Source organism: Patagioenas fasciata, chromosome 9, assembly GCF_037038585.1.
Source record: "Patagioenas fasciata isolate bPatFas1 chromosome 9, bPatFas1.hap1, whole genome shotgun sequence".
Lineage (NCBI taxonomy): Eukaryota > Metazoa > Chordata > Aves > Columbiformes > Columbidae > Patagioenas > Patagioenas fasciata.
The window spans coordinates 10,369,306-10,397,248 of record NC_092528.1 but is presented as its reverse complement, the minus strand read 5'-3'; the positions used below and the strand labels follow the sequence as shown (position 1 = coordinate 10,397,248).

Below are 27,943 nucleotides of genomic sequence, written 5' to 3'. Positions count from 1 at the left end.
ACCTGGAGCTTGCTATAGTTTTCAGGAGTGAGACTAATCCAGTATAATTCTTACTATTAGGAGAAAATTACTCGTTATTTTTGAAGTACATAATGGTAATAGATTTCCATTTACCTTCCTAGGTGGACAAGGGCTTCCTGCTGCTGCCTAACCATCAGTTTTGTTTCAAGGAAGAGAAAATAAGGAACAAAAGACTCAATCCATGACAGCTGTAGTAAGGATGGACATGTTACCCCAGCTGGAGTGGCACGCACACCCAGGAGTGGCAAGAAATTCAGCTCAGTTCAGCTACAGATGAACGCTGTAACTTCCCATGGAAACTACTGGATTGCTTCTTTACCTTTGGCTACAGGTAATTGTTTCACCTCGTGCAATTATGTAGGGTAATTAGAAGTAGATCATACAAGGAATAGCAAAAAACATCAGTGCATCCTCCACATTTGTGCTTTGCTCCTTTAAGAGTGATTATGATTTTCTTTTTACTTGATTTTTTTAGCCCAGCCTGTCTTTTTGCTTTCTTCCCGCCACCTGGTATGGCATAGGAAGGGAGAATAAAAGTATACTTTCAGCACATTATTGAGTTCTGCTCATTTTTACAGCTCACTATCTAGTACAAGCCCTTATTGGGACTGCAGTGAAAAAGCAGAATGATTTAAGGACTCCAAAATTCCCATTGTCTTCCAGCCTGATGTAGTGAGGGACTATTAATACACCAGGCAGAACTCTGAAATAGATGCAGCTCAGTAAATGACAAACATATTTTGGTTGACTCAGAATATATTAAGGCAGTTATCTTGTGCTCTCTATTATTATTTTTTTTCTACATGAAGTGGTACTTTTTTGAAAGGTGCAAAGTGGCAAGGGGGTGGGTAGTTTCTCTGCTAAAGCTTTATAAATTTCCCACTGATCTATTCCTTGAGAAGTGCTATTTTGCTGCTATGCTTAAAGAAAGATCAGTCAAGTAAATTGTTTGTGGGTTTCAACTTAATTACATGCAAGAGATGGAAACTTTGTTGTCAAAGGCTAATAAAATGTCAGGTGGCTTTAATGAAGGCAGTACAGTGGCAGTTTTAAACTGAAACCTGCTTGCTTAATAATAGAAAAGACAGGAGATTTGAGCAAGGTGTTTTATAAGCAGTGTGTCACTTCACTGCAAAGCAAGAGACACAATTTTCAGCTGCGTTAGCAAGAAATGCTGTGTTCATTGTCAGTGTTTATCCTCTAAGCCTCAGACCAAAGAGCCTATAGCTGGAGAAGATTTCTTATTGAAAAATTCTTTTAGCCTGAAACTTGGCATATGATGACTAGGGTGATTTTTCTTAATGCTTGCAAAACCATTTATCCAGCTAGGTAATTGAAATCAGGACATGTCTCAGAATGGCATGGCTCTGACTGGTACTAAATTTTGAAATGTTAAATAAGTAAAGACACTTAAAGTTTCAGACCTTTAATGCTGACCCATTTCATAATCATTTGGATGTTCTTCTATCAATTTTTATAATACATGTTTTGGATTCATTGTTATGCTGATAACAACTTGCCTTCCTCACCAATCCTGCCAATTTTTTGTGTGGTACAGTAAAATTAGTATGAATATTCCAGTTGTATTCACAAATTCTGCAGACCAGGAGATTGTTAAAGGCACTTGTGCATAAAAAAAAAAAAAAAAAAAAAAGAAGAAGAAAAAATAATTAAAATTAAAAAATTGTTTAAAGTACATGTCAACTTCAAGAGCATCCTGCAGGATTCTGGACCTCATGGGGGCCAGTGTTTGCTTGGTGGTGTTTTTGGAGTCCACTTCGTGTTTTACAGGGTGATGATGTTACAGCTGTGCCTGGGCAGGAGTTGCAGAACCAGCAGCCAGGGAGGGCAGTGGCCTCTGAAGGAGAGCAGTCAAACTGATCCACACACACACTCTGATGGCTGTCTTGCATATCTGATCAGTGCTACTTTCCACTTAAAACGGGAGATTAATCGCTGTACTCCAGAGAAGACGTGGTTGATGCAGTAGTTGACAGGCCAGCACCCGCCTTGCATAGAAAGAGCAGAGGCACTGTCACTGCTGGCTGGTGCTCTGCTGCTGGCATGGGGTGATGCTGTCTTTCAGTCCATTTGCTGCTTTGAAAATCAATACTCTAGTTCTGTCAGGAGCCTCATGCTTATTACTCTTAGTAACTTTCACAAATGGCCTAAATATTAGAAGAGGATCCTTTTCTGTCCCAGCTGCAGGCTTGTCCTACCAGTCCTGCAGACTGACTGGTTGGGCGTGGGAGGCAAAGGCATGTTTGCCATAAATGGAAAGAACAAACCGTGATTTTCTACAATTTCTGCTTTTCTGATCAAGCTTTTTCTGCCGTTTATCAGATATACTGAGAGATTTCATATCACTTTTCCGCAGCTGGCAGCCTGGCTTTAGATTTCTTCTCTGTGATGAGAGCTGCTCAGTGAACCATTGCGCTGGAGACAAACGAAGTAGTGTAGCATTTCTTGTACAGAAAGGTGGATACCACAAAGAGTGTAGCAAAACAATGTAAAACAAAAACAAATCAAAACCAGGGCCAAATCCATGAAAGCCTTGCCCAAGAGTGATGGACAGTGTAGAAAGCAGAATAACCTGGTGGGCTGAGTAGACTGGGGCACAGAGATTTCTTCTCCTCTGCTCCTGTTCTGGACATTTCCATGCTCTAAGGCTGTGTGTCATTTAGGATGAATGTTATTAGAGTAGTTAGCAATTGCTTTGTAGCGTTTGTCATAGAAGATCTTGGTGTGGTGGCTCTCGGTTGGTATGTTGCCCGTGAGATATTTGGATCTGGCTGTAAGCGTTCCTCATGTCAGAGCTTGGGACTATCTTGTCTCAGTTTGAGCTCCTAAGATTAGGGGCTGTTTTGGAACTGCTGCCCCTTATCTCTGTGTGAGATAAAACTTGCAGTCCTGATATGACTTTTACCCACACAGCGGGATCCAGGAGGACTGAGCGTCTCTAAATACTAAACAATGGCAAGTCAGCACTATGAGCAATTGTTGTTGTGAGTCAATGTTGAATCCCTGCCAAAGATGCCTTTTGCAAATAAAATTTAGCACTAATTTATCAATGGGTTAGTTCATAACATGATGTAAAGCACTCAGTAAATAATGAATCCTCCTGTATCTAAAGAAAATGCTCATAACAACTTTATTATAAATAAATGCTATGTTTAAGTGGACGAAAACAACACAAGGGTACTGCAGGTTTCTCCGCTGACAGTTTGCTGCTTTCCTTATGACCCATGTCTGGTGGAGAGGGTTTTGTTAGTGCCTTTTTCCATTTTGTTACCTTGACAAAACTGTCAACATGTGTTCTTTACTCCTTGCTGTGCAAGTGCTCCGGTGAATCCTGCGCACAGCCCAGTGATGCCTCGTTGTTGGACACAGCCCCTTGCAGGTGGCGCTGCGCCCTGCCGCTCCCCAGGCACCATCCAGTGGCACCAGACCAGAATCAGTGGCACAAAAGCAACCCCTCTAAATTCTCTTCTGCATGCCACACTTTGCTTTTGTCAGGAAGAACTTTTTCTAGATCATTGTCCCCATTATGAAGATAATCCATCTATTCTGCTGTGCAGAGCTGACTCTGGGGGAGAGGCCACCTGAATACTTTTGGTTCCTCCACAAATTCTGGTTTCAGGCCGTGAAACCAACAGCAGCTGGGTTTTCACAGCTTCCCCAGAGTAACCTCCGCTCTCTGTGTGTATCTGTTCTAGGTTGATGCATCTTCAGGCTTGGTAGCTTGATCTAGGTGTGTTTTATTTTGTTTTTCTATTTGGTGACCTGATTTCAGCTGTGCTGCTTGCAGTACTGAGAATTTAGCACCGCAGGGAGCCAGGGCTTCCTGGGGCTGCTCTGCATCCTCAAACCTCCCTAAGGGCCGAGGAGCTGCAGCAGGAGCCTGCTGAAGCAAGAGCTGGCGAGGGAGCAGAGCTGTGGCAGCGGCTGGGAAGCAGCCGCGGTGCTGTTGGCAGCAGATCCCCCGGGACAGGTGTAATTGCCCGAGACTGGGGCGGTGCAGTGGGCACTCCCGAGACCCGCTGGCGCTTCGGGCACAGCCCTGCCGCTTGCAAACCCCCGTTTGTCTCCACGGTCCTCCTGGCAGACACCCCCTCCCCGGTCCCAGCGGCGGCGGGCGGGCGCAGCGGAGCGTCCCGGGTTCCGCCGGGGGCGGGGGCGGTGCCGGCTCCTCCCCGGGGCGGTGCCGGTGCCGGCGGCGCGGACGGCGGCGGCGGCACGGGGCCATGGTGAAGATCGGCGTTCAGCAGCCGTCGGCGGGGCTCAAGCCGGAGAAGGAGAAGGCGAAGGCTGCGGCGGGGGGCGATGGGGCGGCGGGCGCCGTGCTACTGCCCTCGGGCGCCGTGAGTGTGGGGCGGGCGGGCGGGCGCCGCGGCCCGGGCCGGGTGCTGCCGGTGGGAGCACCGCTCTGTGCCGGGTCCTTACCCCTTTCTGCTGAGTTAGAGCTGAACGGTGCGTGCGTGGGGCCGGGTGTCTGCTCGGAGCTCACCTGCTTTTCGGAGAGGTGCCCCGGGAAAGATGAAAGTGTCCGGTGTTGTGGACGTTAGCTCCTGTCCTAGGAGGTGCGTAGGCATCTGAAGTTGGATAAGTAGGGAGGGGATGGAGCAGCGTAGTTGCTTCATTATGGGGACCAGCCATCCTCGGGCACTGAAATAAATGGCCGGGGGAAAAGTGGTGTTTTAATTCATCCCTTAGGTCTGGGTGGTTTTCCCTTGGGGAGTGTAATTTGGGATTGATCATTCATGGGTGGATTTCAGATTCTAACATCTCAGGAGGCTTAGGGTTGTCATGGAGAAGAGATGAGAGGAACAAGACAGCTGGTGCTGGAGCAAGATAAGAAACAAGGGAATAAGAGCACACACAGCTCTCTAGATGCTTTGCAGTTTTCAAGATGGGAGTTGACATGCTGAAGCTGAATTGCTCTGCTGTCTTCAGGTGATGGGTGTCAGAGGGGAATATACACTTATGCCTGCAGAGGTTGGGACCCTGCCAGGCGTGAGGTGAATGAAGACATTGGGTCATCCCTGGCACATGCAGAGCGTGGCCGGGGCCTTGGGGTATGGTTATGTCGAGTCCCATCCGGACAGTGTGAGTCACGGGCAGGCAGGGCTGGGCACGTACCAGGTGTGTGTGGCTGGTGCCCCTCTGGAGGAGGGACAGATGAAGTGGGCCCTGTTGTGCTTGACCAGGAGTTTAGTGTTTCTGAAGTCTCTTGTGCTAGAGAGCCCTCAGGTTGCGAGCTCTTCTGTGAGGGTGGACCACCCTGTGTAGTGGGGGGGTGTTGTCCAGAGAGATGGGCTTGACCCATGGCATCAAGTCCCCCTTGTTACAGTGCTTCTATATCAGAGCAGGAGACTTAAATGGCATTTCTGAATTCCTCATAAATGCCTCAGACAGTGCATGCATATTGATCATTTATCGAACCCTGACATCTCCCTGACTCAAACAGCTACAGAGGAGCTGTGGTTTTGCTCTGTTCCTGCAGCAGTGCAGAGTGTCTCTCTTCATGTGCCTTGCTGGGCGAGTGGGGTTTACCTGCCCCAGGGAGCTACTCTGCAGCAGGGGCATAGGGAGATTGCTCGGTTCTGCAGAGAGTTCAGGGAGTCGCTTATATCCTAATGATCTCACATCATGCACGGATGTGCTTGCAGCTCTCAGCTGTGCTCTCAGTGTCTGAATGTGCTCAGTCTGTCATAATTGCATCTATTAATCTGATGTCTAGGAGCTATACAGAAATCTGTAATGGGGGAATGTGGCAAGCTGTAGTCTCTCAGTGGTTTCCAAACTTCGTCTTTCCTACTTACAAACAAAAGAAGACAGTAGGTTTCTTCCCACCTGTGATATTCAACCCTGAAAGTTGACTGTTGCACCGGACTTCCACCTCACCCTGCCATAAAACCAGCTTTCAACAGCAGGAGAGTTGGTCGTTCTGCCGATGCTGCATGAGTTTGGGCAGGATCTTGCTCCTTCTCACATTCACTGTCAGAAAAGAAGTTTAAAAAGCCATAAAATAATTAAAAAAAAAATAACAGAAGCTTGTTTCCGTTATTAGTGCTGCCAGATCCCAGCAATCAAAATTATTCCAATTCAGGTCCTGCTAGATGAATGAAATTGGCTTAAGTAGCAAATAATAAATTTTAGGTTCTTTACATTGCTGTGAGCCTTTCTCTGGCTCCTGAGGGGCATTGTGTTGTTCTTTTAAGCCCACAAGAGCTACAAAGGAACATAAAAATGTGAATGTAAAACAAAGATCCTTCAACAGTCTCTTAATTCCAGCAGACGGGCATGTAAGAAAGTCAGCATAAGACCCATGACAGAAGGGCAGGAGCAAGTTGTGGTCAGTGCAGCATGAGGGTGTCCAGGGAGCAGCACGTCACTGACAAGCAGGTGGCCTTTTCCTGATGCTGTTTTTCGGGATATCTATGACACTGAATCCTTCGCTAATTGTCTTTTGGTTATAGTTTGGACTTAGCTGGACCGAGGGGATGTGCTGCTTTGTAGAATGTCCAAGCCGTGGGGTTGGTCTTTCCGTAGCCAGGCGTTCTTGCCACGCTTTCTCCCGCTGCCAATAATTCCTCTATGTGTGTGTCTTGCTCTAGCTGCCTTGCAGCAAAATGGCATTGGTGACATGCAAACAAGATGCTCTGCATTCCTCTCCTCTTTGATCTCACAACTTCAATCCCAACGATAGGAGCCAGAGCTGGGAAATGATTCAGCGGCGGCTTCCGCAGCCTGTGAATTTTGGCAGGTGCTCAGTGAATGCAAAGATGTGGCAGGCAGGAAGATGTCTGCGGTACTAATGTGTCCCAAAAAGTGGGAGGTGAGGAGTCCTTGACAGCAAGCTCACATGTGCTGAGCCTTGTTTCTCCGCCGTGCAGCTCAGCTTGAATTGGAAAGAATATACAGTTTGAACTGTCAGAAAAAATCCATGTAATTTTGAGGCAGTTGCAACATTTTAAGGACTTATAAAAGAAACAATCTTGTTGTCATTAGTAGGAGCTGGCAGGATGTAGCAGCCTCGAGCAGAAGGCAGTTTGAGGTTATGCAGTCAGTAAAATAATGTGTTGTATTCATTAGAAAATATATTCCCAGATGCAAAATAGTATTCAGTGAGTTTTAATTGAACTCCAGATTTACAGTCAGAACTGGAAATAAATACATACGCTGTGTCCTTAACTGCTCTGAGAAATATGGTCCTTGAGTTTGTGATGGATGTTGAAATCCACAGGAACTGAGTAGAACTGGTGGCTGGAGCTCTCCAGTCAAAATTTGGTTTGGGGTCTTTGTGGGTTGATTCCTTGTAAACCTCTGTAATACTAGCAGCTAGTAATTCTGCAGAGACAGCGCAAGAGCCAGAGCAGAAGGGGTTTCATTAAAATCTTCTGCTTCAGGAGAGGTAAATTATAAGAACTGAAGAGGCATGTCTCCTCTTGCTCTGTACGTAGCAGAGACCGGCTGCTCAGCTGCCCTGGCCAAGGGCTCTGCAACGCTCCTCCCTGCCCACCCGGCGTGAATCAAACGCTGCAGCGCAGACCGGCATCTGTGGGGATGGGGACAGTTTCCAGACAAAGGGAAGATTTCTCTTTGCATCTGGGGATGCTTTCACAGAGACCTTTCAGGAGGGGAAGCAGAAAGCAGGACCTGTTGTTTTGTGTCTGGGAGAGGCTGTCCTGAGATGGTGCATATGATCATGTTCATCTTCAGCCTGACAGAACTGTGCTGGGCTCCCCAGTTTAAGAGGGACAAGGAACTACTGAAGGGAGTCCAGCAGCAGGCTAAAAAGATGATTAGAGATCTGGAGCACCTTTCTTATGAGGAGAGACTGAGAGAGCTGGGTCTGTGCAACGTGGAGAAGAGAAGGCTGAGGGGATCTTATCAGTGCTTATAAATGTCTCAACAGTGGGTGTCAAGAGGATGGACCAGATGCCTTTCAGTGGTGCCCAACGACAGGATGAGGGGCAACAGGCATAAGAGGTTCCCTCTAAACATGAGGAGAAACTTCTTTACTGTGAGGGTGCCAGAGCACTGGACCAGGCTGCCCAGAGAGGTTGTGGAGTTTCCTTCTCTGGAGACATTCAAACCCTCCTGGATGCATTCCTGTGCGATCTGCTCTGGTGAACCTGCTTTGGCAGTGGGGTTGGACTGGATGATCTCCAGAGGTCCCTTCCAACCCCAGCCAGTCTGTGATTCTTATCAGGCAGACAGTGTCTCGCTGCTGGGGCTGTTGCTGTGCCCCAGCTCCCCTGCCTTGTCAGATGACTGGGGAAGGGGATATGAGGAAATGTCTTTTAAACAGGCTTTTTCACAAAGCAAGCTGTAAATGCAGAGGGGAAAACTAACTGGCAGCGATGTGGATTGATTATGCTCATTGACATTTTTGCAGGCTTGATACTCCTGAGCTGTGAGTATTTTTACCATGTTGAGGTCTTGATTTAGGAATCTAAACATGGTAGATATTAATTTGAAGAAGCTGCCTCCTGTAACAGAAGGTTATTCCTGGCCTTTGCCCAAGCCTCCTGTATCCATGTGGCCTGGAGTGATGGCTTGGTTTTTTGTCCTGTATGGAGTCGTCAGTCGTCTCTGGTTCTTGGTTCCTCATGGTTTTGGGATGCCTTGGAAGTGGAAGAAAAGGGCTGAATTGGAAAAAACATCTCCAGACTCTTACAGGATCCACTCTAGTGAAATACTAGACTTCAGTATCTTACCAGACTCTGGATATTAATATTTGATATTCCAGCTGAGCATGACAAAGGATCTGGCTAAAAGTGGCAGAGGGATTAGGGGAGGAAATGACTATTTCCAGCAGAAATGTTATAAATCAACTGAATTTGGAAATGTGGAGCTCTCTTTTACCAAAGAGATGTAGACTGAAGAGCTGGGGATAGAGAAACTGGAAATGTCTGTCTAGAGATGTGCATTCTCCCAAAGCTGGGGAAGAGCCAAAGCCAATGCAGCTTTGCATGTAGCTGCTCTTTACATGGGAAGAACCTGTTGCATTTACCTGCTTTGAGTGCAACAATTTCCTTGGCAAAACATAGAAAACCAAGAAATATCTTTTAAAAGAAGAGGTTTTAAAGGGTACAAACAAAACCAAATGTACTTATGAGGCGGAAGCTTTGCTGCATATGCTGCATGTATTACTGCAGTGCTATAGGTCCTATCCATAGGACAGGAGCCCTCCTTGCTTTGCTGTAAGAAGCCCTGGCTGAGCAGGGATGAGCAGAATGCTGATTTTCACACTGTTATTGCACCCTGCTGCTCACGGGGCCGTTTGGGAGAGGTGGCCTGACGGGTGGCTGCTCGGGGGAGGGAGCTCCCAGCAGCAGAGCATCGCCTCCAGATCTGGAGAGACGGAGCGTCCAGGGAGGATGAGGTGTCTTTGTGCGCAATTTTGCAATTCCTGCTTTTGCAAATACCAAATCTTTGCTCATTAATGGGTTTACAGGAGATGGAAGAGGCATTTTCAGTTCTGGACAGGTATTTTTTTCCCAGGTGGTGTATGGGAACCTAGAATGTCCCGTGTTGGAAGGGATCCACAAGGATCATTGAGTCCAGCTCCTGTCCCTGCATATGACAACCTGAAGTCAATTTGAACAATAAAGCTGAAAAGGGTAAATTTACTCCTCTCTCTTGCTGTTGTTAAGCTAGACACCATTTCTTTCTGGTGAATTTTTGATTGTAGGACTGATTGTCAGGGTTTTCCTACGCTTCTGCTGGGAGAAGAGGTAATGGCTGTCAGCATTTCTGAAAAGGAGCAGTGACTTCGTTTTATGGTGTGACACTGTGTAAGTCCTGATTTTCAGGGAAAAGGTGAATGTTGCAGCCTGAAATCTAGGTCCTTGTTAAGATGCTTCAACCTGAGCTCCAGGAAACGCTGCACCCTGACCCCTCTGCTCGGAACAAACAGTAGAGGTTTACAGCTCCCATGCCCTCTCCTGTCTGCAGAGCCAGCAGAAGGCAGTGCCTTGGCAGTTCCAGCTCCTAAGCGTTTTGGCCATGGCTGTGCCCTCCTTTCTGCCTGCCTTTTTGGAAGGGTGAGGTGGGATAGCAATGGCATAATTGAGCACAACCAGATCAGCAGTGCTTGGCTTGTCATGGTCACATCCGAAATGACTAATTTGCTCTTGACCATCTCCACCTGCCTGACTGTAGAAGCTTGGAGGCAGGTACTGTAGTTTTCAGTTGTACATTTGTTTGGACCCCCATACTGTCTGACGGTAGAGCTCTCTGGGGGGAAGCAGTGGTCAGAGCACAGCCGTGGTGTCCAGGTGAGTCCACTGTCCCACTGTTGTTCTGTTCTGGTGCTTCATTAGCATCCAAAGCCATCACTGGTGGTGAAAAACTCTTCAGGTGAAATTGTGTGAAACCTTTTCACATGTACAAAGGTCTTTTCCATGTCACATTTTCTACTTTCATGCATGTTCAGACAGCATCCAATCCTTCGCACCTTTTGCAAAATTAGTTTTGGCTTGTGCCCAGGACTCCCTGGTCCTCTTGCCCAGGTTGGTAGGTGTGTTTGGTTTATATTGGAGCAGATGTACAGTTTTAGTCCGGGAAAAGGTGATTGTGTGGCTGTCAGAAGGGAAGTCTGTCCTGCTCCTTCCCAAGTGCATGATCCCACTGTCCTGCCATAGGACAGCTCATCCCTTTGGTGGCCAGTCAGGCTGGTGGCTTGCTTCTTCCCAAGCCATGTGTGGAGGCAGAATCAAGCAGGCTGGTTTTGTGGGCAGCCAGTAGCAACTGCTCCTGTAAAGAGAAGGAGGACACTACGCTGAGAACAAGCTGAAAGTTGTTGGCATTTCCTTGCATCGGTTTCTCAGTGTTCTTGAATATTTTTGGCATTAATCAAAGGTCTTTTAAAGAGTCAGGTGTCTGCCCACCTGCGTGTTTCTTTACCTTTGAGTCAAGTCTCTCTCTTGAACTTTGCCAACCCCTTGATTTAAGAACTTCCCTAGTTCGTGGAGCAGCCTCTCTGCTCTGCTCTTGCTTGAGCTGTGCTTTGTCTTTAGTTGCTCTGGGTAGGTTTTGAGACCCAGTGCCAAAGCTTAACCTTTGTTCTTCTCCTGGGGAAAATTCCCTTTCTTTTAATGCCACTTCCCACAAAAAAAAAAAAAAAAAATTAAAAAAATCAGGCCCTGGCTTTCACTTGGGCATGTGTGCTTCCAGGTGGGGTCTGCCCAGGTGCTCCAGAGCCTTTTGGCAGTGGTGGTGGAGCCTCCCCAGGGCAGGGACTGTTTCTCTCTGTTGTCACAGTGAGTGACTACAGCTCCTTTTGATTTCTGGAAATCAGGCCATGTATGTCAGACTCCATGTTTTGGCAGTCAGGCTGTTAAACACCCCAGGTTGGGACATTTTTTTCCTCTTCATCACAGCTGTTTATTTTTCCTCTGCCTGCCTGCCTGTCTGTTCAGTGCGACACTCGGGGCTCTAGCTGTGCGCCTGATAAGAACAGCCATATTTTCACAAGGGGCTTTGTTGGTTCTGCTAATGGTCTGAATGGTTTTACTGCTGGGAAAGAGGAGAGGGAGGCTGGAAAAACTCCAGCTGGAAGGTGTTGTGCCTCTGCCAAAAAAATAAAATAAAATAATATATGGAAATGAATTCCTCACCCCTGTGCAAAGAGGGAGGAGAAACAGCCCCTTAGTTGCAGAAAGGGATGGAAAAAGGAGAAAAAAGCAGGGTTTATATCTCTCTGGCTGATGAGGGAGAAGAAAAATATGATCTACTGAGCACTTAGGAGCTCCCACACGCGAGGCTGCATTTTTAACATCCTGCTGTCTTTGTCATATAGCAACAAAGCTACGGGTTTTCATTAGCCAGGGATTGGTTTTGATATTCCAATTTCCAGCACTGCAAAGTGACTCCTGAGGCAGGTGGCTTTGTTTCTAATCACGTGCTATGGTATCGTTTAAAGATGTGATTAGATTCATTTATTGTGACCTTTTTACCTTCAGCTGTGATAACCTCTTAATTACAGGCTTGCTTTTTTTTTTTTTTTTAAGCTTCCAGGCGTCTTTGAGTCCAAAAGCCACCAGTTGTGTTCTCTGTGGAAATGCTGCTGCGCGCCCTGCACAAGCGCTGCTCAAGTGCTGCGCGTAGGGAGTTCGGTTGCCTTGGAAACTGTGTGCCAAATATATATATGTGTATATATATCTCTCCATGCATGCACACTTTATTTTTTTTCCTGACCCTAAAGCATTAGAAATGCTCTTCAGCCTGGAAAGACTCTCCTTGCAGGTAACGGGCATGTTCAGAGGCCTCTCACTGCTGGTGCTGAGCACTGACCCCTGGGATTCCCTGCCAGGGCAGTGGCCCAGGCAGTGCTCCCTGTTGGTGTCATTGCTATTTCTCCTCGTTTCACTCCCTCTCCTTCCTCCAAGCATAACTGCTCTTGAGGTCTGGACTCATTTCATGTTCATCTGGCAGAGGAGCCTTTGTTGGAGTGTGGGAGATGCTTTGGTGGATGCAAAGATGAACTGCCTTTGCTGTGATGGTTTATCTCTCTCCCTTCCTCTCCTCTTTCTTGTATGCTCTCACTTTCCTTCTCCAGAGCTCCCGCTTGGCAAGTGCTCCAGTCTGGAACCCCGGCTGGCAAGCCCTGCTTGCTCTGGTGTCCCTGGAGGCCCTTCATCACCCAGCTCCCCTGCAGCTGAATGCCTAAATATAGGAGGGGTTGTCTCTGGGACGCAGGTCTGGATCTCCTTGCTCTACAATTTATCCCACAAACCCTCCAGTGCTTTTTATTGTACAGAGGGATGCTGTCTGTGTGATGGTTGGGCAAGAGGGCTTTAAAACGCATGCAGGAGGAGCAGGCGGCGGCAGTGCGGACATGGGGGTCACTTTCCTGAGAGGTGATGCTCAAAGCCAAGCCTGGCACATCAGAGGAGAGGTCAGTCTGTACCAGCTTACATACCCTGCGGCAGTGCTACAGTTTGCCAGCAGTCAGCCACGGGCTTTGGCCATCTGAAGTCACTGGAGGTGTTGCTATTGCAAGTCTTCACATTTTATAAAGCAGTTACTGATTTTGACTGTGAATATGGGACTTGATGTGCTGAAGGTAGAGACCTTTAACTGATTTTTTCTTTTCCCATAGTCTGAATTGGCCTTTGGTTAACAGAAGTTAGTAAACGGCATGATCAGATGAATTTTCTGATGTGGGTTTCTTAGGTTTCAAGGCTGCAGCCTTTGAGCAAGCCGTGGCTGCCTGTGGCAGTGGCTGTAGTTACATCAGCACATCTTCTGCATCGGGAGCTCAGGCTGCTGCTCCCTTGAAACAAACAGCATCCCAGAGAGGGATGACATATTGTACTGCCTTTCAGATAGCACTCCGCTCCAGACCGCATCCCTTTGAGTATTTACTCTGCATCGCGTTTCTCACCTCGTCAGTCATCAAAATCACATCTACTATTTTTAGTTGCTGCAAGCCTCTTTGCCTGGTGATGTATAGTTACACACTTGCTGAGCTGTGTCCTCTGTTTGTCAGGCCCTGCTACACTGAAAATGAAAGATTTCAAGCCTAGGTGTTTCAGAAATGTGGGAAAATGGTTTGTGGAGAACTCAGACCTGTTTCCAAAGCTAAAGAAGCAGGAAAAGAGCGTGAGCTGAGCCCAACTCTGCCAAGGTAATGTGTGACTTGGGAGGGAACAAGGCATGATGTGACACCTTTCATTTCCTCACTTCGTCAGCTTCAGGAAGACATAAGTGATGAAGGAGTGATATAATCAAATATCTATTTTTCACAACCCTGTACTGGATTAATGAGAAATACCAAAGGCAGCGCCTCACTGGGTATGGTTCGTGCTAGCAGCTCCTACTCACGCTGTGTGTCCAAAGGCTCAGCGCTGTGAAGCTGGGGGGTTTTGCTTGGCAGGCGTTGATGGCTTCCCTGCTGTCTTACTCTGGCCTTCGGACTTGATTTCCGTGCCATGGACTGGACATTGTGCCTGTGAAGCACAGCCAGGCTTCTGTCCCCCACCCCCTGCAGGAGGGATGATCCTTAGCCGTTCTGGTACAAACAGGGATAATGAGACACCAGCCATTTTCATCATGTCCTCAGCAAGACCTGAAATTCTGAAGAAAATCCCCGAAGACTGAATTAGGACTTCCCCCTTCCCCCAGGCTAATTTCAAGCCTCCTCTACCAAATGGTCTGTATCATAACTTCATCTTCTTCCATCTGGGCATCTGCAGCCTGTGCTGTTCCTGTACTGGCCCCGTGAGCAGGCAGAGCACTGAAGCATAGTGAAGAGCCTGTTTTATTCATGGAAGGAAATTCCTTTTTATATTCCAATATCCTGTCTGGTGCCAGGTGCTGGGTAGAGTGTCTGTGAAGCAATCTCACCTGCGAACTGGAGCTGGGTCAGCATGTCTGGTTATTTAGGCTGCCTGTGTCTCTTGCCCAGAGGGATGATGTATTAGCAGGACAACACCTGGCAGAACACCAAGACACGCAGGTGCTCTCCGAGAGATGGATGCTTTCCCCCATTGCCCATGAGGAGGAGGAGCGAGCTGCCCCTTCCCCTCGGGTTGTGCGGAGGAAGGAGCTCCATCTGTGGCCTCTCCCAGTTTTCCCACTGGAGAGGGAGCTGGACCAGCCTTTCTGTGGGGTGAGCAAAGCAGCCACCTCCACTGTCTGCACTGACGCTGGGGCGTGTGGTGGTGCCAAGCAATACACGGCAAAGAAAGGATCGTTAAGTGGAGTGGCAGGGTCTTCCTGCCCTGAAATCGCAGTGGGATACACTGCAGAGCTGTGGGTCTGTCTGGGCATCCTCCTTGCCTGTGCCTCAGTAGCACCTGGACCATGGACATTGTGCTCTTCTGCTGCTGTCACTTTTCCATCCATTAATTCATGGAGAAGCAAATTAATGTTCATCTTCTGCATAGCCCAGTGTAGGGAGGAAGTACCTTATGTTCATTTTTGTGTAAAATAGGCCCATCTGTTAGAATACTGTGTTTAAAACAAGAAAAAAAAAAAAAAGAAAAATCCATTTGATGAACTGAAATATCTGTCCATGCCTTTGTCCAGGGATGGTTTTGACTCCAACCTTTCCCATTTCTCTTGGCCAAAAAAACCCATAGATGTTGGAGACAGAAAACAGTAGGGTGACTTGTTGCAAGAATACCATCTGGTTAATGAATTCATAGAGAATATTGTTAAGCATCTGGTGAAGATTGTTACACAGCATTGTTGCGTGTTAATGTTTTGATTTTTGTCCTCAGTGAAAATGCATGTGTTGAAGGGGTGATCTGCTCTTCAGGAAAAGTGCTCTGCCAAGTCTGACTCTTTTCCCCACCACTGAAATTCGTGGAGGTCGGCAATGCTGCCAGATCTGCGAGGTCTGCTGTGCAGGATGAGCACAGTGCATGGCTTGCTTTCGCAGTCGGTCCTGGGGCTCTTTCTGGCAGGGTTGGCTTTCCTGCAGCTTGCTGCTGGGACCGCCTGCTTCTCTATATGATAAGGTTAGCTCAGGGGAAAATCGCTCCCTTACTGCGGAGCCAGCCCTTCCTCCGCTAAGAACAGATGGAAATCAGCTGCGTTGGATTTCCTGTTTTTTAAAATGCCCACATTTCAACCGCAGGGAGAGGTGGGCCTGTGGAGAAGGGGTGCAGTGTGGTGTGAGCGGGGCAGCAGCCTGTGGAAGAAGCTTGCTGGATTTTTCCGGCCTGGGAAGGTTTGATATCGTGAGTGAAATGCTGTGAAAGCAGGTTGTGCGCCGCTCCGTCCACAGGCTGTCAGCCCTGAGAATGCCTCCAGCCCAAAGCCGACATGCTGGCGGGTGTGTAGTTGCTTTTAAATAGTAGTTAATTCATAGTGACAAAGGCTGGTGGCCTTTTAATCTACTGGGCTGGACGAAGGAGATGTGTGTTTCAGTGAAGGTTAGCACAGGTGATTTTTATTCAATATTTTTCAGGGCTGTGGTTAGTTGTTCCCCTTGACCTGGCTGGAGGCATCATTAACCTCACCATCTTAACCTCTGCTCCATCAGAATGGTTGCTGTTGAGCTTTTTCTTTCCTCCCTTAGAATTTGAAGTTTGGTTGTGTTTTTTTTCATTTTTTCGTAGTGTTTTGTAACGTCTCCCAGGTCAAAGCTCTGCTTTGCTTCTCCACCCTCTCCCAAAATGCAAAACTCAGGTACCAGGAATGCTTTGTAGCGAGCTGAGCTCACCTCCTTTGTTGGTGAGGGGTGGGATGTCTCCCCGTGCCTTTGGCTGTGCAAAGAGCACAGAGCTGCGCAAGCAAATAGCAGACCAGTGAGGGCTTATTTGCCCTTCCCTACCATTCTTCAAACACAGTTTTCAGTGGGAATAGCTTTTTTTTCTCCTTGTGTTTCTTTGTCCTTCTGAACCCTCTCCCCAAGCTCTCCGTGGAGTTTGCACGAGCAGCTCACTGAGGAAGTGAACAGTGCGTTATCCATCACAGGAACCTGGCACCTTTCGGATGCAATTCACTTGTGGAGTGTTAAACATTTTATCAGCCGTGCTTCAGTGTCAGTAGCAGGAGAGCTTTTCATTCCTCCTCACCCCCACTGTCTACACTGTTTCTCTGATGATAAGTATCTGGGGAAGTCTGTTTTTGTGAAACACTTGACATATAGCATGACTTTCCTGTCTGAGCAGTTCATGTCAGAGAGCCTTTAAACTTCCTCTGGTAATATGATTTTTTTCTTCTTTGTGGCTTGTCACAGTTGCTGACCCTCATCTGTAGAAAGAAAGGAAGGGAAGATTGGAAATTAACTTAAAATGTGATACTTTTCAGTTTGCTCATCCCTTTATTTCCTGGAGGAACGGCAACAAACTGATTAAATGCTGATCCTTCAGTGTAAGGTGCTGGTGGTGAATAGAGGTGCTGTGGCTCTTTCAACAGCTGGGATGAAGGAGAAGAAAATGTAGATTAATTTCTTCTGGAGGTGTGCTGGAATTGGAGCTCTCCCAAAGCAATTTGGTTGTTGCAGTTATCAGTCTGAATGTGGCTAGAAAAGAAGCAGTCGATAGCAGGAACAGTTGACATCAGCTGGGAGTGGGGCAGGTAGCAGAGGGGCTGCAGGATCCTGGCTCTGCCCCTGTTCTGTACCTCTGTGGAGCTCAGCTGGGCACCCCTTCCTCATGGGCTCCCCAGAAGTGCCCAGGGATACTGGGGTGCCCTTGCAAGGGTAAGAAAGACCTGTTAAATCTGTTCCTCCAGCTTGTGCAGATCTCTGTCTGGCTGTGGAGAGAGCACCTTCTGTTCCAAATGTGCCGGATCAGGTGCTGGGCAGAGGAGTTAATCCGCGGATGCCTATCCTGGCATGTCTCTCCCCGCCTGCTCACCTGAGGGCAGTTTTCAGCTCTTCTCTGTGGAAACTGGGGCATCTCTCAACCCGCTTCTTTCATCTGCTTCTGAAAGGCCTCACATCCTTCTGCTTAATGTTTCAGAGGGTTATTTTGGTCGTAAAAACAAGAGCATCGTGCACTGGGATGAGCAGTCCCAGGAGGTAATCCTGCCTTTGCACTGCCCTCCTTTTTGAGGGCCGTAACGAGGTGAGCTGGCTCCTGTCTGTATGGATCGGGCAGCGCTCTAAGAAAGGCAGATCTGTTCTTTCGAAGCTCTGACCATGTTCCTGGAAGGTGTGCAGGAACCTCCTGGAAAACAGAGTTGAAGTGATCAACGCAGATGCTTAGGTAGGCTCACTCCAGCATGGCCAGTAGGTTCCTCTCTGAGAACAGTAATTTCCGCTGCAAAAATTTCCCCTGAAAAATGCTGCAGGAATGGTAGCATTTCAACAAAGCTTTTTGAGTATAAATACGAGAGAAATGCAGTTACATTCAGTAGCCAGGAACTGCAAGTTCCTGTTTTCCTTTTTTTTTTGGTCGATCCTTATCGCCCACTGAAACAAAGCTTGACTTTGTTCTGAGCAGTTAGTGGGAAGTAGAGTATACATATATATGTGTATGTTCACGCATACACGTATTTATTTATTTTTATACATGTAACATTTATTTATACTTTATGTTGGAGAGAAAAATGCACAAGAAGTGTTTTATTCTTGCCTGAATGCTGTCAGATGTGAAGTCACCTTGCAGGACAGTGCCTGCCTTCTTCAGTCACCACAAACCTGTTCATGGCCTTTGCATACAATGTAGTTGTTTTTCTGATCCCTCGCAGCGGCAGCTGACTGATGCTCTTGGTTTTGTCTCGCAGGAGGAGCCGGCGCCCGTGGTGCAGGGCCGGAGGTCATCGCTCAGCGGGGTGTGCTACCTGATCATGGGTCTCCTCGTGCTGCTCCTGGGCTTGGTCTTTGCATCGATGTATGTGTACAGATACTTCTTCATCACCCAGGTAGGGGCGATTGGGAAGGTCTGCTGGCTCTTCGATCAGGGCAGCCAGACAAACGGCTTCACCCTTTGAAAGAGGTGGTGCTGTTATTTATTCCTTTGCACTGCTGTAACTCGGGAGCCGGTCCTCTGGGCACTGCAGACAAGGCATGTCCTAAGTGGCAGGCTCAGGCTCACCTCCATTCCAACTGCCAGGATGGGCCTTCCAGAAACCTTCCTCTTCCCCTTCCTTGTGGCTTTATTTGACCTTTTTTTTTTTTTTTTTAATCTCCATTAAAAATATCCTGTTGGTTCTACCTTTTAAACCCAACATTATTGCTGTCAGGATAAGGCAGTCTCAAAGTGTGGCTTGTTGTGAGGGTCGAGCAAGCCCTGGAGAGAGCAGGGAGTTACAGGCAAGGGAATAGCTTTTTGCAGTAGGTTTTTTAGGCTGTAGCACAGCAAAACTCTGTAGGTGTAGCAAAAATAGGTGCTGCTATTAATAAAGCAAGCGGAGACGTGAAAAGTCAGAGGGAGATGGTATGAAGGTAAACCTTCAACCTCCATTAAATTCAGCATATTTTCTTCCATGTAGTCTTGGCAAAGCCTGGCCTAGCTGAGGTGCTGGGCTAGCAGTGTTGTGGTGGGTCAGAGCATAGGAAATGAGACAGACAGAGCTGCGTTTTACAGAGGAAACTACTAAGCTCTGTGTCTTGCTGAGTGTTTAGCCAAGAAACCCCCGTGCATTGATTTGCGCTGAAGCCCTTGTTCTGCTGCAAAGCAGCTCTTAGTGAATGAGTTCTCCCAGGACCACTGTCTGCCTTCGTCTCTCTAGCCAGTACTTATCCACTCAGCAATATAGACTGTTTATACACTTCCTTCCTCCATAAATCTTGCTGCCAGATTAATTTGCAATCTTTGTTTTCAGATACATCAGTTTGTTCTTACCTGTGCTGATTTATACCTGATCTGGAAACTCTGTGACTCGATCACTCACCGTGCGTTAGCTCTCTTGCCCATAGGTTGTACTTCTGGAGCCTGGGAGAGCAGCAGCTGCTGTTTTGCGATGAGGCGAAGCTGCTTTGTTTTGGTGCGTTTGCCATATCCAAGCTACAAGTGCCTTTAGAAATGATGCTCTGCTCACCCTCGAGGTTATATGCCTTATGTAGGAAAACGCAGTTACAGGAAGCTGTGTCTATGGAGAGATTTGAATAGCCTGGTTATGAAACATAAGAGTCTACAGGCAATCAGTTTGCCTTTCTGAATTACCTCTTGTGAAATCGCACAGAGAATCCTTTATTCCCTTTGGACCTGGCTAGCAGGAAGGGAGACGTGGGCATTTCATGAGGGTGCTTTGAACTACCTACATCAAGAACAGTTTCTGATAAAAAGACTGATCTTGAAATATTCTCAATCATCTGTTCGAAAACGGTGTTTTTACCCAGTCTGGATACATTTCTTCCTGTGTTTGCTCTAGTTGTTAGTGGGGTGTATGAGTGTTGTACCTCCACCCGGATCATTTTGTCCCCACAGCTGCCCCGTGAGAGCGTGTTTCACTGCGGAGTCCTCTACGAAGACTCACTGTACTCACCGTTCAAAGGGCAGCTGGAGTTGCACGAAGATGTCAAGATTTACATTGAGGAGAACTACGAGCAAATCAACGTCCCAGTGCCCCAGTTTGGAGGGAGTGACCCTGCGGACATCATCCATGATTTTCAGAGAGTAAGGAGCTCTTGGGGCCCTGGGGATTGTAGCATGGGGCTGAGCTGGGCACGATGCTCGCGGCCTAGCACTATCCCTGTTTTCACATATGTCTGTGATGGTCTTGTTACTAAGCTGTCCTTGGACAGGTTCATTGCTTACAGCCGTTTCTTCCCTGAATTCCCTCTTTTCACCCATCTTCACAGCCACTTTTCATTGCGAAGGGCTCAATTCCTTAATTTCTCTGCTTGGAATGCAGGGTCTGACAGCTTACCATGACATAACGCTGGATAAGTGCTACGTCATTGAGCTGAACACCACCATCGTGATGCCTCCTCGCAACCTGTGGGAGCTGCTGGTTAACGTGAAGGTACAGCTGCGATCCTGCTTATTCTGCATGCTTTTCTCGAGTTGGCTCCTAGGTGCCAGCTAGAAGCTTGTGGGGAAACCAGACTTGCTGTGTTTGTGGAAGTAAACCTTGGCCCTGGCAGAGTTGGGCCTTCACATAGAGCAAAGGCTTCAGAGAGTTTAGCTGAAATATTCATTTTGCAAACATCACAGTAGCACTGGTGTGGCAGATCAACCTGACCAGGGTGGCACAGAGAAGCAGCAGATTCCTTCCCTTTGGTGTTTACTGATTGTAGGAATAAAGGGAAAAAAATAAAAATTGCCCTGCTTGCACTCTTGCCGTGGTTACCGCTGCAATTTGCCATTTGCAGAGCCCTCAGTGTCCCCTGCGGAGTGCCAGGCCTTCAGCCTTCACCCTTTTGGGGAGCAATCTGTGCTGCCCTCCCCGCTGTGCTGTGGGCTGCAACACCAGACTTGGGCTCATGCAGTTTTCACAGCAGGCATTAATTTGGTTTAGTACCAGCAGTTTTGTTCAGTCCAAAAGCCTGTGTCACTATTGCAGTGACTGAAAGAAGTCTTAAAATAGAGTCCTATTTAATCTTAACAGCATGAAAAAAACCCAGGGTTTTTAAGACTGCAGAAAGTGCATATCTGTCTTGGTCTTTTGGAGGTAAAGCAAAGCACTGAGCCTGGATCTTGTACTCCCTTCTGTGATAGTCTGTTTGAAAGAAAAGAAGAAAAACCCACCAATCTTAACTCTTTTGTAAATTCCCCACACTCAGCCACTGCTACATGCAGTGTGATGAACTTCGTAGTGGTTAAGTTCAGAGGCAAAAGGCTGTGCCTTGAGCAATGCCTGGCTCCCATCCTTGTCTGACTCCCCATTTATTTCCTGGCAGTCCTTGCAATTTCATGCACTGTGACAATCTGGCAAATGTGCTGGGAACCCTACTGGGGTACGACACACATGTGCCTACAACTCGCTCCAACCAGCCTCTGACCATGGCAGCTGACCAGTCCGCGGTGCAGAGGGAAATGGAAAAGGTGGGATTGCACAAGCTGACAGCAGAATCCCTGGAAAACACTGAGGGATTGAGAATACTGGTCACATCCTAAAATAAGAGATATAAAATCATAGTCAATGAAAATTATGCTTTATCAGGAACTGAATTCAAAAAGGAATAAAATACAGTTTAAATGGTCCTACGTGTTTGATTCTTTAAAGAGAGTACAAAGCAGACGGGAGTTAAATAACTTTGTGGTTACTGGGATAAGTAAATGTCCAGTCTGTCTATGGAGATTTTAACATGCACCTTAGAGACATTGTTCTGAAGGGTTTAGCTTGGTCTTGAGGTCAGAAAAGGTTTTTCTGCCATGAGAACATAAGCGGTGGAACAAGTTGCCTAGAGAGGTTGTGCTACCTCCTTGAAATCCTTGAAGGTTTCCATGACCAGACTGGATAAGGCTGAAGGAACCTGGTCTGATCTGGTAGCTGCCCCTGCTTTTGGCAGGAGGTGTGACTAGAGACCTCCTGAGGTCTCATCCTAGCTAAATTGTCCTGTGAGCCTTGTGCAGGCAGAGAGGACAGATTTCTTTCTGCTGTGGGGAACCTTCATCACCTGATGACTTGGTCCCTGCTCTGAAGTGCTCCTGTTTGGATGCTGGATGGGCTGTGTTGGTGCTTGGACTTGGAGGCTTTTGCCTTGCTCGTCTTGCTCCCCCGTTTGCCTCCTCTGTGTCCAGTCAAGTCCCTAATGAGTAAGACTGAATGTTTAGTTTTAAAGATGTTCGATGGCTTCAGTCCTGTTTCTAGGACCAACACAGGTATGTTACCTGGCCTCTTGCATCTGATTTTTCTTTTTTTTTTTTTTGCTTGTGAATGGTAGCTCTGCTGCTTCTTGCCATGTTTATTGTGCATAGGAGTGATGATTTAGTGGACAGGGCTGCTTAAGTATCTAAGAGAAAAGGATGCAGGGATGCTCCCCTCGTGCAGCGCCAGAACCGTGGAGATGACCTGGTTAAATGGTGGGCAATCCTCATCTGCAGAACCCAAGATGCTCGGTGCTCGAGTTCTCTTAAAACTCCTGGTGGAGAATTGAAGGTGTCACGCTTGTTGCACAGTCCTGCAATGGTGGGCTTATGATTCCTGGCTACTTCAGCTGCCACAGCCATTTAAATATAAAACAATTAAGAAACTGTATAGTGTGCATCTGTGTGTCTCTCCAAGCCCTGTTGCCATGTCAGGGATACGGCAAATCCTGAGCCCCAGCCCTGGTGTTAACAGCTCCTGTCAGTAACTGCACATATCGCATGCCCTTTCCTGTGCTCTCCCAGAGAATCAATAATTTAATTTCTTGCAGAACTGTTGTGTTAGTGTAGTACAAAGTACCACTAATAGTCTAGTCCTCTAGCGTTAGAGGAGAGCTTTATCGATCCAGTCAGCTATGCCAGCCCAGCAGCACAGTGCTAAGTTAAGACAGCATGGTACATCTCTATGGAGATAACTAGTCCTGTGGTGGGAACTGAAGAAGCGATATTGGAAATTGTGCTGTTGTTGCTTGCTTTCCCCTCTGATTATATTTGTGTTGGCCCCATGATCTGCTGTTTTTTCTATTTCCTTGACTCTTCTTAAGTGAAAGGGACCAGAAGTAAGGCTTTGCTTCATGGCCTAGTTCGCATCTAGTCTGCTCAGAAGCATGCCCCAGCCCAAGCCGTACTTGTAACACACCTGCTTATTGCTCCAGTGATGCCCAGACAGCTTCAAGATGCCCTGAGCATCCAGGGATCAACTTGCAGAGGGTCCTTGTTGCTGAGTGTATCTTTTTTCTGCAGGGCAAGAGGCTGCCTGCATCCCTGGGGTGTGCCCAGGTGCCTCCTTTACTCTCTCCTTGTTTCCTCTACCCTCTGCTGCCTTTCTGCCATGTCCCCTACCAGTCACCCCACTCATCACCCTGATCTTCATAGTGGCCTTCCCCCCAGCAGCAAGGAGTTCAGGTGTGCTGCTTGCCCAGGCTCGCTCCCTGACCCAAGCCACCTTCCTGCCCATCCTCAGCATCACTGAGGAGCGTCCTGGGCCGTGAAGTGTGCCAAGAGCTCTGTTTTCCTGACTGCCCAGCGCTACCATGCAGGGTGGTGTTTCTAAATGTGTGCGCATGGCCCATCTCTTGTCCCTGTTCCTGTGGGCCGTGAGCGCTGGAAATCATTGTGGCTGTGCTGAGTGGACCAAGGAGGAGGGGGAAATGTGGAAAACTCAGGGCACTCTTGGGATCTGAGCAGGGCTGGCATTTTTTGATTTTGCCTTTGAAGTAAATGTAAAATGCACATTTTCAGTAGAGTTCCTGGCATTTTGGTTGAACCTTCGTCTGTTTCCAGATGGGTTTGTTGTGCTCTGTGTGTTTTGTGTACCTTCCTTGCTGGGATTAGTTTATAACAGGAGTGGCTTCATTCCCTATGTGAACATTCAGTTTTTGGATCTAATCTGTTTTAGTGCCCTGTGCTAGTAGTATGGGACAGTTTGCTGCAAGGACAAGTTAGCACGTTAACCAGCCTCAGCAAGTGGAGTTTGAAGCTTCAAACAGTGAATTTTCCACAGTTTGGTTGTCCTTGGTGCTCTGTATGAGACAGTTCTGTTCGAGCAGGAGGTCATGGCACAATTGGTCTTTATTTTTGTGAAAACTGTCATTCCAGAAGGGAACATACCTGCCTCAGACGTACATAATCCAGGAGGAGATGATTGCAACCGAACATGTCAGTGACATGGAGCAGCTCGGCTCCTTCATCTATCGCCTCTGCAGCGGCAAGGAGACCTACAGGCTAAAGCGGAGGAGCACAAGGAGACGTAAGAGCCTTGCTGTGTTCAGCTCTAACTCGCTTTCCCCCCACATCGCAGTCATTATTTCTGCTGTTACAGCCACACTGGCTTCTTCATGGCAAGAGGAGAGGCTTCCCTGTGGGTGTAAGCACACAGGAGATCTTTTGAGGTGTTTCCCATCTAATTCATCTAAATCCAAATCTGTGTGATACTGCTGCTGCAAATGAGTGCTTGCTGCTGTGTTTTATTGCTGCCTCTATCAGCCTAATAGAAACCTTGAGGAAATGATTGCAGGAGCCAGCAATTCATTTACATGTGGGCTCCTGGGGATGAACTAATTCCAGTGCTGTTGGGAAAATTCCCCTAATGGAGACACTTCAGTGGCAGCTATTCTGAGCAGATTACATCTGCAAATTGCCTTCAATTAATTAAGTTCCTAATAATATGGAAATCGTTGTGAAGAGGGAACGTTGGCCTACCTTAAAATGATTTCATGTAAATCAGCAATATGTATTATATACAAATGGTAATATTGCTGAAAAAAAAAAAAAACTCCTTAATTTCAGTATTTGTATTTATTTGGTTTTAGATATGGATGTATTTAAAGGCTTATGTGAAGCATGAACCTATAGTCAGTTTAGGCTTAGATCTCTGGGGGAGCTGAAGGGTGCTGAGAACATTTGGGTGCAGAAGTCACCATGGCTGGGGTCTGTGGTTGCTTTCCCGACAGAAGCTGCACAATTGCACCTGAGGCTGCCGGCTGCTGCGCTCATGGAGCCCTGGCATGGTCCTGCTGGTCAGGGTTTGCTGTGGGAGGGGAGCAGCTGCCTGGCAGAGCTGCCCAGAGCTGAGGTCCTGCGGGCTGAAGGCATGGGAAGCATTACATGTTTCTCAGAGGGGCTGAGGCCGTGGCAGGATTCACGCATGTGGGGATACAAACAGGCAGAGGTGCTGTTTTAAACCCTCCTTGGCACATTCAGAGCTGTGCTCTGTACCAGCCTGTGACTTCTGCTGCTTTCTTGGGGCTTTCTGGTCTCTGAGATAACACTGAGATGCTGTCAGCTGAAACCAGCTGTTTCCATGCGTCTCCCCAGCTCACGGCAGCTCTTACTGCAGGACCATGGCCTGCAGAATATGGATGTTCTTCCAAAGACTAGATTATACTGCTTTTCATATGGGCTGTGCTGTCCCTGCATTTCAGCATTCAGCGGTTGCATCTCATCTGCTTTTCTTCCCCTGCTTGCTGCAGCTCTTGTGGATTATCACTTGTTGATTTTTCCTTTCTCTTCTCTTTGAATCACTTCTAGGTATCAGTCGACGTGAGGCTGGAAACTGTCATCGTATTCGTCACTTTGAAAACACTTTTGTGGTTGAAACTGTTATCTGCAAAAAGTCATGAAGCTGCTCTCCTGACGTAACCTTCCCTGGCTTTGCTTGCACACACACGCGCACACACGCTCTCAACCCTCTCTTCACACATGGCAACCTGTTTTACTTTTTTTATGCCCTCCCCTGCTTGTGCAGCTCTAACCTTTTGGGTCTGTTGTGGCCCCATAGTGGATTCTCTTCTCTCCCTGCTACCTACCTGAGATGTTTGCTGGGCTTAAATTTACACAGTAGTCAAAGTCTGGGAGTAGATGCAGCTTTTTCCACACCACAGAACGGAATCTCTTTTGGGAGCAAGTTTAGGGTAGAAGGGATGGCTGAGAAATAGGAGTGCTGGGAATAGGTGCTTTTTCCTGGCTGAGCAATTTCAGGCTGGTGTAGTGCTTGGAGGCTGCCTTGGCACCGGGGCAGAAGCTATATGTACAAGAGGAGGGTTACCATTTTGATGCTGATACAATGACCAGAAAAATGTAACCAAATGCAGTTAGGAAAAGAGCAGTTGTGAGGATACAGGCAGGGTGATTCCAAAAGCTCAGCAGAGTGAGGGTTTCTGCCCAAACCATGCTGTGGTGGTCCCAGCTTGCTCTGTGCTCTTCCCCCCGCAAGACTAGATTTTCAGACGTTGAAGGCAGCCACTATGTGTTGTTTCTATGGCTGGTTCCCAGGCTCACTCCTCACCACGTCTCCTCCTGAACGTGATGTGGCTCAGTGTGACCCACTGGGCAATGCAGGGTGTCCTGGTGGGTGCTGGGGGTGGGCAGGAGGCCAGGGTAAGGGGCATTGAGGTGGGATGGGAATGACACGGTGACACAGCGTGTCCCTGCTCCTGAGCTGTGAAGCAGAGTGAAGTGCAAGGCTGTGTAGCCTTTAACAAGCAGCTGCAGCTGCTGTGGGTCCTGGGCAGCTCTGCTGTCTCTCTGCCCCAGTCAATAAAGAGGTGAATCTTTGCAAGGTGGTAAAGCTCCACTGATGTCCCACTGTAGGCCATGGCTGCGGGTGGAGCTGATGGGTTTCTCCAGCCCCGTGTCCATCCCGGCCAGTACTGCTTGCTTGGAAAGCTGAGTTATGTTTGCACAAGTCCTTCTTTCTGAGTTGTTGAGATCCCATCTGTTTGTGGATGGATGCCATGCCGGCATACAGAGTGGTGTCAGCAGCAGAACTGGTAGTTACTGGCAAGTGCAGAAGCAGATTTTTTTTTCTCTTTTTTTTTAGCAGAGTGTGTATTCTTGCATAACTCCTGATGAAAGCTGTTTTAATAGTAATTAATGTTGTCCAGCTGTGTATCACATTATCTGCAGGCACCGTTGTAGTACAGTTATTGATACAAGGCAAGATCCAGCTGATCGATATACTGCAGAGAAATTGTGTGAACAAAACTGCATTTCTATTGATCATCAGACAGAAGATTTGCAGAGTAATTAAATATTCTTCCCTCTGTTCCATAAATATAATTAAAACTAATTAGGTTCTTGAAATGCAGGCAGTTTTTTGGCTTGAAAGAACAGAGTGAGTTTCAACTTGGCATGTTTTTGTTAACTGGTTTCCAGCAAATCTGGACTTGTTCACCATCTGTTGAAATGAGCTTGTTTTAGGAGAGGAAGGATGAAGTAAATGCAAGTACAATTATTAGCTCAGCAGAACCAAAAAAAGTGAATATATTTTAGAATAAAACTTTTAAGTAATAATATTATGAGTTAATTATGTGAAAACAAAACAGGATCTCAAAATGGTCATGTAATGCAATAGGAATTTTTATGTTTTACAGGCTGAGATTTTTTGTGTGTTTGTAAACGTAGAGTCAACTATAAACATTAAATTTTACCAGGTAGAGGACAGTTTGGTCTCATTCTGCTTTAAGCGTGATGTAAAATGAAGTTATGTGCACTTTGTGCAGGTTGGTAAGGAGGGTTTCTCACTGCCAGAGGGGTATTTGCTTTTCTATGGTACCGTTGCATTTTTCCAGTGATAATTTGCTACTAGCCCTGGCATTTCATTGTGAGTGGATGACAAGACGTGGGTCAGAGAACTGGTTCACTTACTGCAAACTGGTAAATTTAAGCCCTGTGTTTCTCCTTATTTCTTGGAACCTAAGCCTGCACTCAGGTGAGCATACAGACCTTTTTGCCCTTCCTTCTGATTCTGCATGAATTAATGGGTCATTGAATATGCTAACTCTGTGCAATCCTGCTGCTGTAAGGACAAACCTTGGTTCTTTAAGGTGAACTAACGTAGTCACTGTTTCATACAATGAGAATGCGGTTGTCTAGAAAGAAAACATAAAATGCTTTGTATATTTTGTCTGGTAGGACTCTTACTACTTAGGAAAAATCCATGGGATAATAAAATCTTTTACCTCTGATATGTAAAA

General features: G+C 47.2%; 1 protein-coding gene across 4 annotated transcripts; it reads left to right on the top strand.

The window, feature by feature from the left end:
* The first annotated feature begins 333 nt into the window (after positions 1–333).
* ITM2C (integral membrane protein 2C) lies at positions 334–27,943 on the top strand. 4 transcript variants are annotated; one of them, XM_071812424.1, is made up of 6 exons: positions 334–352; positions 18,217–18,354; positions 19,863–20,051; positions 20,290–20,400; positions 24,066–24,216; positions 25,497–27,943. In XM_071812424.1, exons 2-6 carry the CDS (start codon positions 18,280–18,282, stop codon positions 25,586–25,588), a joined length of 618 nt encoding a protein of 205 aa, XP_071668525.1. In that variant the 5' UTR covers positions 334–352; positions 18,217–18,279; the 3' UTR covers positions 25,589–27,943. The 4 variants fall into 4 exon arrangements, with proteins under 4 accessions (XP_071668525.1, XP_065701074.1, XP_071668526.1 ...); XM_065845002.2 differs by lacking the exon at positions 334–352 and adding an exon at positions 4,215–4,382; XM_071812426.1 differs by lacking the exon at positions 334–352 and adding an exon at positions 4,583–4,601.

Excerpts from the sequence above, each read along its gene's own strand:
- ITM2C (XM_065845002.2), top strand. The coding sequence starts at position 4,266 with ATGGTGAAGATCGGCGTTCAGCAGCCGTCGGCGGGGCTCAAGCCGGAG. Across the intron at positions 18,355-19,862 it reads GATACTTCTTCATCACCCAG|CTGCCCCGTGAGAGCGTGTT; the intron begins GTAGGGGCGATT and ends TTGTCCCCACAG. Across the intron at positions 20,401-24,065 it reads AGCTGCTGGTTAACGTGAAG|AAGGGAACATACCTGCCTCA; the intron begins GTACAGCTGCGA and ends CTGTCATTCCAG.